The 13,943-nt window shown below is 43.3% G+C and overlaps 1 protein-coding gene across 1 annotated transcript; it reads left to right on the forward strand.

Annotated features, from left to right (window-relative positions):
- Positions 1-10,367: 10,367 nt before the first annotated feature.
- Positions 10,368-11,237, forward strand: LOC126111718 (craniofacial development protein 2-like). Its single transcript, XM_049915009.1, has one exon. It carries the CDS (start codon positions 10,368-10,370, stop codon positions 11,235-11,237), a length of 870 nt encoding a protein of 289 aa, XP_049770966.1.
- Positions 11,238-13,943: the final 2,706 nt, after the last annotated feature.

Consider the following 13,943-nt stretch of genomic DNA (forward strand, 5'->3'; position numbering starts at 1 on the left):
ACTGCACCGTCAGAGGAGTCGCAGGAGGAGGAGGAGGTGGGAGAGAGGGAGGGGAGGGGCGACATCTGCCAATGTTCCGCGATGCCATTGTGTGATCCACAGCTAATGGTCATAACTCTTGGCTGTTGAGACCTGTGTTTCATGGAAGGTAACTCGTGCAGCTTACCTACGATTCGTTCTCAAAATCTGTTCGAGTAATTGAAACCATGTCCATTTTCTGGCCATAATGATACTCAGTGGCATATACACTATAAATTGTTTGCCTGTTCCATGGCACCAGTTACAGATGCCCAATTTTTTCCGTACTCTTTACGATTCTTTCGAAGACAATAATTTAATTTGCAATTTAAATAAATTTAGCAGCTACAAGAGTTGTAGACATGAAAAAAATGAAAGTTTACAGTAAAGTAGAAAAGCACGAACTATCCGTAAAAGGTGAGCCCAATTTTATGATCACTACAATCGAATCAACGGAAATAGGCTAACTGAAACACTACTTGAGATTTTCGGCACAATCTAAAACCGCAATTTCTAAGTTTAGAAACACCAGCGAAGACCAGCAAAGGTTAGAAATAAAGCTTAAAAACGCTTTCAGTTGATTAGTTCCAGAAGATAATAGTGACAAATGTGATAAACTGAGACGAACAACAGGTAACAAAGGGAGATGCGCCATGGACAGAAGTGCGCAAACTAAACCTCTCCAAAACAGTGCATGAATTTTGATCGCAAAAGAAAGCGATACTCTCATCGAAATACATCACGGTTTAGCGTGGTACGTCCAGCGGAAATAGAAATATCGGAGAGAAGAGTTACAAAGGAAACATTTGGTCTACTAAAAATGACAGAATCCTGAAATATAAGATATAGTGCAGAAATGTATCAAAATGTGCAAAGTAACAGAGAAACAATAACAAAATATTCTTGGTCATTTGTCCATAATGGATGACAACGGATTAAATAAAGAGACTTTCTGGTACCTTCGGCAAAAGATGTCAGCTACGAAAATGGTTCAAATGGCTCTAAGCACTATGGTACTTAACATCTGAGGTCATCAATCCCCTAGAACTTAGAACTACCTGAACCTAACTAACCTAAGGACATCACACACATCCATGCTCGAGGCAGTATTCGAACCTGCGACCGTATCGGTCGCGCGGTTCCAGACTGTGTCAGCTATGAACTACATTAAAGAAGACAAGCAAAATTTGCAAAGAGATACAGACAGGGACAGTTTTAGTATAGAAGTTAACAGTTGGATGGATTCGGAACCGGAAATGAACAGAAAACGGGTTAGATAGCGGACTGTGGAGAGCATAAAATATTCAAGTGAAAGAACGAAAAAATGTTGCAGGAAAATGAAAATAAAACAACAGAATAGGAGGAAGTGAAACTGGTTAGTGGTTCCCCGAAAACCTATAACGATCAGCCAGAACATTATGACCACCTATATAATGTATGTCCGCCTTTGACACGGGTAAGAGCGGGGACGCGTCGTGGCATGGAAGAAATGAAACCTTGGTAAATCGCTGGAGGGAGTTGCCACTACATCTGCACACACAAGTCACCTAATTCGAGAGGGGGGGAGGCGATGAGCGCATACGCCACATCCAATCACACTCCAGACGCGTTTCATCGGGTTCATCTGGCGAGCTGGAGAGTCAGCACATCAATTGGATGTCGCCACTGAGTTCCTCGAACAACTGCATCAGACTCCTAGCCTTGTAACATGGCGCCTTATATCGCTGAGAAATGCCACTGTCGTCGGGAAGCATGACCGTCATGAAGGGGTGTACATGGTCTGGCACCAGTGTACGATACTTCTTAGCCGTCACGGTGCCTTGCACGAGTTAGACTGGATGACCACGTCAGTGCTCCCCATACCCACAGAACAGGTGTCAAGGAGCTGTTCCCCTGGAAGACGACGGATTCGCGCCCTCCCATCGGCATGGTGAAAAAGGTATCGGGGTTCGTCAGACCAAGCAACGCTCTGCCTCTGCGCCAACGTACAGTGGCGATTGTCACGTGCCATTTCAGTCGTGGTTATCGATGTCGTGGTATTAACTTTGGAAAATGCCAATGGGTCGTCGATGCTGAGGCGCACCATTCGGAACGTTCGGCGTATTCTGTGTTCGGACACACTTGTACTCTGCCCAGCATTAAAGTCAGATGTTAGTTCCGCCACAGTTCGCCGCCGGTCCTGTTTCATCCGTCTGCCCACCCTACGACGCCCGACATCTGTAAGAAAAGAAAATTGTGGTGTAATTACAGGACAATTTGCTACTGATTCTCTTGTTATGTGCAAATCTTCGCTGAAGCATGTTATTTTTCTGTAAGATATTCATTACTTTTGCAAAAAGTCAAAGTATAGGTACCCAACAATGTGAAGTTCTGTTCGTTACACTTCCAGCCAAATTAGTGAGTGAAGTGGAATGTTAGAAACTTGTATGGAATTCTATTATCTCTATTATTTAACACACCAAATAAGCCCCAACAACTGTAACTGGAAATAAATTTTCACAGGTGTTATAATAAAGCAGTAAAAATATTTCCCATGCAGAAGAAACAGTTAACCAATTGTTGCTACCTCTGAGCTGTTAATCGCAAGAATCTTCAACACTATTGTCTTTTGAAGAAAAAGTAATTACATGTACAAAAGAACCTGTTTTACAAAACTGAGTGAAATTTAACAATCTGTAAATCACTAGACTCCATACAGAATTCTTCTGTGTCAAGAAAATTACCTCTCATAATAAGAAGAGACAGCAACAGAAATATTTGCTTCTTATGCTTTAATACTGTATTCATATGCTCTTGCTTTCAGCAAGATAAACTGCAATTATACTCATATTCAAAAGTATTTTTTCATGAATAAGTTGTACCTTATGTCACGAGATCAGCTCATTTTACATTTATTTGACAATAATCCATTTCCCTTGATAATTTACTGATGCTTCAAATGCAAAAATGTAGTAGCTATTTCTTTAATTAACTAGAAATGCAACTGATACTGGCTTTCTTGCCACTAGGCGTGCTAGTGTTGTTCCAACCGTCAGACAATAAAAGCTTTTATAGCACTAAGTGTTGCAGCTGTTTACCTATACACATTACTTTGCATGTACTATTGAAATATGCTTACACAGTTTTGGTACCAAAGCAATCTGCTTTGAAAATACTAAGTAGATAACTATCAGTATTTTGAGACATAGTAAATTTTGTGTATTTCTTGTCAATTTTCAAACTTGCTGATACGTTTTATGAAAACTGGCAATATCTCCTCTTGTGTGAAAAATTCTTGTGGACCCCCACAAAGAAATGCGGTTTCACCTTGGTTTCGCCTCGAGTTGACTCACTCCTCTAACACCCAGCATGTCGTGTAGTTACCGAAATGCTCGTGCCGAGCCTCCGGAGCATCACAATCTGCCCTCGGTCAAACCCACACAGATCGTCCGCCTTCCACGTTCTACTCACGGACAGCACGCTCACTGACACTACATACACGATTCCTGTGTCGGGCTGGTAGTCTTTCATTGCCAGGTGATGCTGCTATCGCCTGGACGAGTTTTTCATCGATAGTAGGCCGGTTGTCATAATGTTTTGGCTTACGCGTTTAAAACGTAGAAAAATTACAACAGAATAGCCGAGCGGTTCTAGGCGCTTCAGTCCGGAACCGCGCTGCTGCTGCGGTCGCAGGTTCGAATCGTGCCTCGGGCATGTGTGTGTGTGATGTCCTTAGGTTGGTTAGGGGACTGATGACCTCAGATGGTAAGTCCCATAGTGCTTAGAGCCATTTGAACCATTTGAACGACAGAATGCATCCACACAGTAAGCATAATTTTCTGGTCTCGATAGTATCCCGTACATCAGTGAGCTCTAATTTCAATACTGTGTAAATACTGTGGCTCCGCATCCGCTGCGAATGCGCGCTAGAGGAAGATGTTGCAGAGAGGGGCAACACACAGGCCGGGGCAGACCAGCTGTAGCGCGCGACGGGATAAAGAGCGGCGCGTTTGGCCAGACTCGCGGCCACTCTGTAATCGAATCTTGGCTTTCAGAGGCGGAATGGCTTCCTCGGCTGGGGTGGCGGAGAGGCGGAGGCGGCCCCGTGGGAGCGAGGGGGGGGGGGGGGCGAGCAGCGGGTGCGGGTCGCAGCTGTTGTCGCCTTCTGGAAGTGCCTCCTGCGTTTCTGATGCGCCATTCCCTCACTGCGCTCTGGTGCCCTTCGCGAAAAGGAGAAGGCGATATCGGGAAATACTGATAATACAATGCTGCTAGTATCCGACGCAACCAGGACCGTAGCCGTCTGATAATAAGCCTCACATAGCAAGAGACTGTTAATCTCTCCGTTCATAATATAACAGTTGAAAAATAACTCAAGCCCGCTGTACCGCCGGCGACTACACTACAAAAGGGCACAGCCACAACAGTTATGACGTAGCGCCCTATAGGTATGCAGCATTTCCAGTGTACAGGTAAGGAGGGTACAACATTAAATGGACGAAGATACTATGATGATGATGATGTTTTGGTTTGTGGGGCGCTCAACTGCGTGGTTATCAGCGCCCGTACAATTTCCCAAACTTTGCTCAGTCCAATTTCGCCACTTTCCTGGATGATGATGAAATGATGAGGACAACACAAACACGCAGACATCTCGAGGCAGGTGAAAAATCCCTGACCCCGCCGGGAATCGAACCCGGGACTCCGTGCTCGGGAAGCGAGAACGCTACCGCGAGACCACGAGCGGCGGACAAAGATAGTAGGAAAACTACCGTAGTCCACGTTACATGTTCACAACAGGAATCACAAAACATGCGACACATCCTTACCGGAGTTTTCATACTCTCAAATACAATTATAAATATTACAATAGGAGCTCACCGAAACTCAGCTCGAAAATCCAGACTCCAAGCCACATTCTCTAACAACTTGAAGAAATAAGTCCCGGCAGGCTGTGGCCGAGCGGTTCTAGGCGCTTCAGTCCGGAACCGCGCTGCTGCTACGGTCGCAGGTTCGAATCCTGCCTTGGGCATGAATGTTTGTGAGGTCCTTAGGTTAGTCAGGTTTAAGCAGTTCTAAAGTCAAGAGGACTGATGACCTCAGATGTTAAGTCCCATAGTGCTTGGAGCCATTTGAATCCGTTGTACTTGTTGTGGTATACTTAGTCACTCTTGTGAGAAGCTTATATCTTCTTCCAACCCTCCTTGGCTGCAGTTCGTTCACGGCACCTAATTGACTTGGACTGTCAAATACGTTGGTCGTTGGCTTAAGCACACTCCTTACACTGCCATGTACTACCACATCTGTTTCCTTTTGAGTAGCATGCGACACATTATTGTGACATCTTATTTCACTTAGTCGGGGATATGTGCATCGGGAAATGAGCCCGCATTTTTGCCTGAAGTTTTATCTCATAGGCTGGAGCTCGCTGATGTTCGTTGACGAACAGAGTACTGTGGTAGCTGTGCAACGTGGGTCCTGAAGTCTGTGTGTTCTGCTTTTTCACTATCCATAAAATAATAAAAAAGGTGAAGTAAAAGTGAATCTTCCTCTACTCTCTACTCATTGTGTCACGAACAACAGGTTTGTACAAATATATGGTTTTCTTCCAGTATAATTGGCGTCTACACTTTTACACTTGTGACATAAGAATAATTAGTTCAAAATATGCCCCAGTATCATCTTGTTTAGTTTCAAACCACTTATTGTCATCTTTTACTTGTTTCTGTCTCTAGTGTTCAACTGTTTTCTCGTGTAAGCATCGATCTTGTTAAAAAGCAGTGCAAACAATGGCCCCGTTTATTCTAAACAAAATATGTAGTTCAGATGCTGTCTGCGATAAAAGGATAGATCAAAAAGTTTTCGTTCGAAGGTCACATTAACCCCTGTCCTACATGTCGGTGCTGACACACGCGCTTCGGAGTCGCAGTTGTTTCAAATACAATACAGCAAGGCATCAAAGGAAAACTTTCTGTACATACATCTGTAGTGTCTGTTCTTTCGAACATATATGAATACATACGGCTTGACGGCCATTACGATCATTTCACTGCGATGCACGCTCTCCCCTATACTCTTTCAAAACCCTAGCATGATGGGCTGAGCAGTTTATACGGTAGACACGGGACGCTACGTAAGTATTGTGCGGCAAGTTGGGAATCTGGGTTGGATATGAATCGTGCGCGGCTAATTCATAGCCGCCACGATAGCTCAGCGTGTTCTGTCAGAGGGCTTACTGTTCTGTGTAACTAGACTGAGTGAAATGGTCTACGCTAAACTTCAACGTATTTCATGTCCACCCCAATCAAATGCAACGAACAAAATGAGAAAAAGCGCTTAAGGCGACTTTCCGCATAAAATAGGAAATCCAGGTCCGAGTCCCGATCTGAAAAAATTTTCACCTGTCTCCACTGAATTAATTTCAATGCCCTTATAGTAGCCAATGTCAGAATTTATTACATCTCATCGTCGAAAGTTTTGATTGCCACTTCATTTATGTATTCAACAAATCATCAAAAGCCTCAAGGGAAATGTTTAAGGGAAAGATAACGGGGCTATAAAAATTTTTTTCCAGTCCCATTCGCTTTGCTTAGTCTGCGTGATAGTACTCGTACGAACACATTCCGAACGGGCCGGTGCACACGCATCATCATCATCACTCTCCTCACTACTTCCTTAACCATATTACCTTTGAATTACTGCTTACGGTTTTTGAGAATCTGAATCACTGAAAGAGAAATCGCTTATCTCATTACAGCTGTTAAAAACACTGCCAACAAGATTCTGTCGACCTTCTTCACTATCACCACGAACTACTCTCTTAGCCATATTCATTGTTCATTATGATCACGCACCACGTTACACTAATGTCGTGAGCTTCGTTTTAGAATACATTTAAGAACCAGCTGTTCTCTAAAAATTGAACCCCATGCGTTCATGTAGTGAAGTGGCCTTTTGCGAGCCGAGCAGGTTATACGATGTAACTGACAGCAACTTAATGCGACTACAGCTCAGTATTTGATGCGATAGTGTTAAGACGAGTTTCACGCAACAGGTGTTGGTGGCAACTACTGAATGCGCCCTTAATGACTTCCTACAAGACTGTTGTGCGTTGAGAAGGATCCGAAGCAGTATACACTAGTTATGCTGAACATATATTGTAACCTGTTGTAAGATGATAAATGTGAGACTACAGATTACGTTCACAGCGAACTACTGTTTCAGCCATCCAACCAGCACATCACGGAGCGCACTGGCTTGCAGTTATTTAATTTGCTTGTGAAAGTTTGTCGAGATCGTTTTACGTTATCTAACGAATTGTTCTGTTTTGCTGTCAGCTTTAAGAACGAAGGTCACATTTGAGTAACTTCTCTTTGTTGGGCTTCAGTCATGTAGATCTTTTTAGCACGTCATATTAAGTAATTACTTATTTCACAACTGCAATTTCGACCTTTGCATCATTTTCTAATGTTACTCTATTTCTACAGTGAAAATGCCTATTTTTGACGATGACTTGTATACATGTCTGAGGATTTTAAAGTCTAACATGTACTGAAGCAAAATCGTTTGCAATACCACTTGAAAATGGCGCAAAAGGAAAAGGTTACATTTTTTCGGACCCCAGTCGTTTTTATTACTATAGAAGTACAGTGTTCCATAGGTATTTCCGTTAGGCCTTTGGCTACCAAATTATAGTGCTTCACGTCATGTTGTTAAGAGTATAGAAGGTAACTTTCTTACATCCCGGGTGCTTTCGTTTCTCGTTTCATCCTTTTTTGCAGTAGTTTGAGTGCTTCATGTCAAGTGTTCTTCACTGTAACGATAGGCCCAGAGTAAAGTTTAAAATAAAAAATACTGTTAGAAAAGTTGCGAGTTAGAACTCCTAACAATGCGGATAGTGGAAGATGTCTTGTTATCGGTGCTTCTTCACTGTTTCACGTTTCCGTCGGAATTTCTTTTATAGAGTGTTTAATGATATTACTTGAGAAGTTCAAACCAACTTTTGCCTAAATTCAGTAGATGTTGTGTAACAACGCCAGAAGAAGGGTCAACTACACACACTTCACCTTCCAAACTACGTTATACAGATCTTCCACTTATGACGTAAGCGGTGTGTCCGGCGTTGCGCAGGAACCAATAGCAGTGCAGATGGGCTGCGATCACTGCATGACGCTTCGGTTCCGTTTTCGGAGGATAGTGCAAGAATATACAGGACAATGCAAGAACGCAGACTGCCAATTCGTCTAAAACAGATGTGGCGTCCTTTCCTTTTTTACCCTGCGCGATTGACGATGATGATGAACGATCGCACGACGCCATATATCACTTGATTGTGCGATCTATCCACGGAAAAAATCAAGTATAATGTGACGAACCACGCCTTGGCGACGACTTACGCATAAGAGTGCTTTAATTTTCATATGAGAGATTACGTTGTTTCGTTTCGGATGGTAGGTAAAAACGTCGCAACTAAAATTTAATTTATTTTTTTCACAGGTGAGACGACAAAAGAGTGATTCTGTGTACGAATGTTAGCCACATTTTTAATAATACAGACTGAACTGTTCCAGTTTCTAGCTATATGTAGTACTCCGAACGCTCCCAGCTACTGATTATTTGCTTCAGGTGACAGATCCTAGTGCCATAATCATCTGATCGATTGAATTAAACAATTTCCAAGTTAAATCTTTCAAGATTTTTCTGGTCTGCATTGAGATAAGATAAAAATAACTTCACCTGCTATGTGCGAATAAAATGTGGTCCAGAAACTAGTCTGACTGAAAAATCCTTTTTAAATCGCGATCGCTATGGCAAGAATAGCGCTGCAATTTTTTGCTTCATCTTACTTGGGACAATAATATTTACATATAATCAGTTAACTGCATGAAGGCAATGAAAAAAATGTGGATTATTGGCTCTGTGTCATTCCGTGATAAATTTCTAACTTTTTAGTGAGATGTAGAAAGGCTCAGTGACTTTGCCATTCAATCTTATTGATTAATATCTCCAAAATAACAAATTAATACAGTTATGTACTGCATAATTTCTTTTAGTGAGATACTGTATTATTCATTGATATCTACTAAGTTCCCTTGTTCTAGAGCATGGATGGGCAGCCTGCGGGCCAGATGCAATCTGCGATTGTGTAAATGCATGGTGTATGATCTTTTGGACATGTCCGGAAGAAGAGATGCCACACATTCACATAATTGTTTCACTTCGATCGTCCTTCAGTGGAGATGCACAATTACGTTAGACTTCCTCAAAGTATCGATCATGGAGGATATCGTCGGGGACCGCAGACGGGTAGCGCTCGGTGGGAATGGGGGTCAATTGCGACGAAGCAACTCCGACGTAGTGTTTACATCCTAGCTGCGCGCGATCGCGGTCGAGGCTGTGTTTACTGCAGCCGGCTTCGCGTGTGTAAATTCTTACAGCCGATCGTAATGGCACACTCAGAAATACCACGCTAAAGTTCACATTCTCTAACGAGTATGAGAGATTTAAGCCACATAGAATCGAACGTCTTTTGCTAGATGAAGTGAGAATTAATTACAAAGGCATCCATTAATCAATCGTAACTAGCGGCGTCTGTGTCAAGCTGGTTACAAACGCGGCATACGACAAGATACTAAACAATGTCAAACGAGGATTAAAATTTCGTCACTCAGACGACCATACAGATGCGTCAGTGGACCATGCGGATTTAGGTATACGCACCATACGGATCTTTGAACTGGCCTTCAAGATTCGGAAGCGATAGTTGCATACGACCATATGGTACCGTGATCAGCCACAAAGCCGAAAAATGGACAAGTTTCACTACTTATCCAGAACTTAATGGCGTCTGACAGATTTCCATTGAATTCACAAAACATGTGTCCTCATATCTGTACATCAGGGCTGGAGAACCATAGTGATATATCACGGACAGCCAAGGGCGTGTACGGGATGCGGCAGTGAGGACCATGTTCGTTCGGACTGCCTCCGGAGAAGATTAACGCAACTGCCTAGGGGCGATCAGCAAGGTACAAAGCGACCTCGATTTTTTATGTTCACATACGTAGTGGCACGTGTTTCATTGTGTGGATTCCTGTAGTCATGTCCTAGTTCATGAACCACGGGCAACGTATGAGTGGCCAAGTAAGTTGTCCCGTCAGTCGGGATACCAGTTACTTTGAAATAAGGCTGGGCGTCAGGGACATATTCTGAGTCGTGGTCACCTTTGTGCTCATACGGCAAAGACTACCAAATCCACCGGTTAGTCCCTCAGCCGTTAGGGGTAAAACCCAATGGGACTCGGGGCAAGTAACGCTAGCAATCTGCTTCCCTGGTACTATAAATATGATGCTCGCAACAATCAGAGCAAAATGCCTCGGTCCTTTGGAGGTGACGGAGTCCCACCTCTAACTGACAAACCAGGGACTCCTAAGGTACGACTTGGCAAACAAATGGTAATGAGATGGGGAGCTATTAATATCAATGGGGGCTACTCTGGGAAGAAGGTAGAGCTGGCAGAGGCTGCAAGTAAGATGGGGCTGGACGTTTTAGCTGTTAGTGACATTCGGGTAAGGGGTGAGAAAGAAGAGGAAGTGGGAGAATACAAGGTCTACCTGTCAGGAGTCAAAGCAGGAATAGCACAATGGGGTGTAGGGCTTTACATCAGGAAAGAAATAGAACCCAGCGTAGTTGCAATAAGGTATGTAAACGAACGACTGATGTGGATAGATTTGACAGTGTCTAGCAAGAAAATTAGGATTGTGTCAGTATATTTGCATTGTGAAGGGACAGATCAAGATAAGATGGATAGTTTTTATGAGGCACTCAGTGATGTAGTTGTTAGAGTAAACGACAAGAACAGTGTTCTGCTCATGGGTGATTTTAACGCCAGGATTGGAAATCGAACAGAAGGGTATGAAAAGGTTATGGGTAAATTTGGAGAGGATATGGAGGCCAACAGGAACGGGAAACAACTCTTGGATTTCTGTGCCAGTATGGGCTTGGTAATCACAAACTCCTTTTTTAAATATAAGAACATTCACCGGTATACTTGGGAAGGCAGGGGAACCAGATCAGTCATTGACTATATAATAACAGACCAGGAATTCAGGAAGGCTTTGAGGGACATACGTGTATTCAGGGGATTCTTTGATGACACTGATCATTATTTAATCTGCAGTGAAATTAGGATTGTGAGGCCGAAAGTGCAGGTCAGGTCAGGTCCATATGTAGGAGGATAAGAGTGGAGAAACTTCAGGATAAGGAAATCAGGCACAAGTACGTAACAGCGATCTCAGAAAGGTACCAGTTAGTTGAATGTAGTCAATTACAGTCATTGGAAAAGGAATGGACAAGGTACAGGGACACAGTCCTAGAAGTGGCTAAAGAATGTCTTGGAACAGTAGTGTGTAAAAGTAGGATGAAGCAAACAGCTTGGTGGAATGATACAGTCAAGGCAGCCTGTAAAAGGAAAAAGAAGGCGTATCAAAAATGGCTACATACCAGAACCCAGGTAGACAGAGAAAGTTATGTTGAAGAAAGAAACAAAGCCAAACAGATAATTGCAGCATCCAAGAAGAAATGGTGGGAAGACTTTGGGAACAGGTTGGAGACTATGGGTCAAGCTGCTGGAAAACCATTCTGGAGTGTAATTAGCAGTCTTTGAAAGGGAGGTAAGAAGGAAATGACAAGTATTTTGGAGAGGTCAGGAAAACTGCTGGTGAATCCTGTGGATGCCTTAGGCAGATGGAGGGAATATTTTGAAGAGTTGCTCAATGTAGGTAAAAATGCGATCAGTAATGTTTCAGATTTCGAGGTAGAATGGGATAGGAATGATGATGGAAATAGGATCACATTTGAGGAAGTGGAAAAAATGGTCAATAGATTGCAGTGCAATAAAGCGGCTGGGGTGGATGAAATTAAATCGGAACTCATCAAATACAGTGGAATGTCAGGTCTTAAATGGCTACACAGGATAATTGAAATGGCCTGGGACTTGGGACAGGTTCCTTCAGACTGGACAAAAGCAGTAATCACACCAATCTTTAAACATGGGAACAGAAAAGATTGTAACAACTACAGAGGTATCTCTGTAATCAGCGTTGTGGGTAAAATCTTCTCAGTTATTGTTGAAAGGAAAGTGCGAGTATTAGTTGAGGACCAATTGGATGAAAATCAGTGTGGGTTTAGGCCTCTTAGAAGTTGTCAGGACCAGATCTTTAGCTTACGGCAAATAATGGAGAAGTGTTATGAGTGGAACAGGGAATTGTATCTATGCTTTATAGATCTAGAAAAGGCATATGATCGGGTTCCTAGGAGGAAGTTATTGTCTGTTCTACAAGATTATGGAATAGGAGGCAGACTTTTGCAGGCAATTAAAGGTTTTTACATGGATAGTCAGGCAGCAGTTAGAGTTCAAGGTAAATTGAGTTCATGGTTCAGAGTAGTTTCAGGGGTAAGACAAGGCTGCAACCTGTCTCCACTGTTGTTCATATTATTTATGGATCATATGTTGAAAACAATACACTGGCTGGGTGAGATTAAGATATGTGAAAACAAAATAAGCAGTCTTACATATGCGGATGACTTAGTTGTGATGTCAGATTCGATTGAAAGTTTGCAACGTAATATTGCAGAGCTAGATCAGAAATGTAAGGACTATGGTATGAAGATTAGCATCTCCAAAACGAAAGTAATGTCAGTGGGCAAGAAATATAAACGGATTGAGGAACAAAGTTAGAAAGGTGGACGGTTTCAAGTACTTAGGATGCGCCTTCTCACAGGATGGCAACATAGTGAAAGGACTGGAAGCGAGCTGTAGCAAAGCTAATGCAGTGAGTGCTCAGCTACGATCTACTCTCTTCTGCAAGAAGGAAGTCAGTACCAAGACTAAGTTATCTGTGCACCGTTCAATCTTTCGACCAACTTTGTTGTATGGGAGCGAAAGCTGGGTGGATTCAGGTTACCTTATCAACAAGGTTGAGGTTACGGATATGAAAGTAGCTAGGATGATTGCAGGTACTAGTAGATGGGAACAATGGCAGGAGGGTGTCCACAATGAGGAATTCAAAGAAAAACTGGGAATGAACTCTATAGATGTAGCAGTCAGGGCGAAGAGGCTTAGATGGTGGGGTCATGTTACACGCATGGGAGAAGCAAGGTTACCCAAGAGACTCATGGATTCGGCAGTAGAGGGTAGGAGGAGTCGGGGCAGACCGAGGAGAAGGTACCTGGATTCGGTTAAGAATGATTTTGAAGTAATAGGTTTAACATCAGAAGAGGCACCAATGTTAGCACTGAATATGGGATCATGGAGGAACTGCATAAGGGGGGCTATGCTCCAGACTGAACGCTGAAAGGCATAATCAGTCTTAAATGATGATGATGGTGATGATGATGATGATGATGATGATGATGAGTGGCACTTCGGGACTCGCAGATACTGACGCCTAAGCATTCTAACGATGCACCTACTCAAGAGGCCTCGGCGATGCCGTTCCAACCGATCGTAATTACGGCCAACCAACTACCGCCAGTGCTAGCGGGGACCGAAGAAAGACTGGAGCAAGATGTGGATATAGAGATACATGATCTGACACGCAACAATGTGGAGGATGCATACCACGATTAAGCACTCACTAAGGACGTTGACGTCCGCACGCGCAAGCTGCGTTCGCTGAAACGTTGTAAAAAGGTCAGACTCAATCAAGACGACGCCCATGCCCTGCCATCTGAGATCAGTGATGATTGTAACAGCTTGGAGCATTCGTCACGAAAGCTGCAACACCATGATGACGCCGACTATGCGCTTTCAGATGGTGAGTGGATGGCATGCTTTTCTGATGACTCTTTCCCTACGGATCCCATACACTCTTCCAGCTTCCAACAGGATGCCACAGAGGCGTCGCAAACAGCACCCGACAACAAGGATCAGCGAGGGGTTGGTG

The sequence above is a fragment of the Schistocerca cancellata genome, chromosome 1 (genome assembly GCF_023864275.1).
Source record: "Schistocerca cancellata isolate TAMUIC-IGC-003103 chromosome 1, iqSchCanc2.1, whole genome shotgun sequence".
In the NCBI taxonomy this organism is placed as follows: Eukaryota; Metazoa; Arthropoda; class Insecta; order Orthoptera; family Acrididae; genus Schistocerca; species Schistocerca cancellata.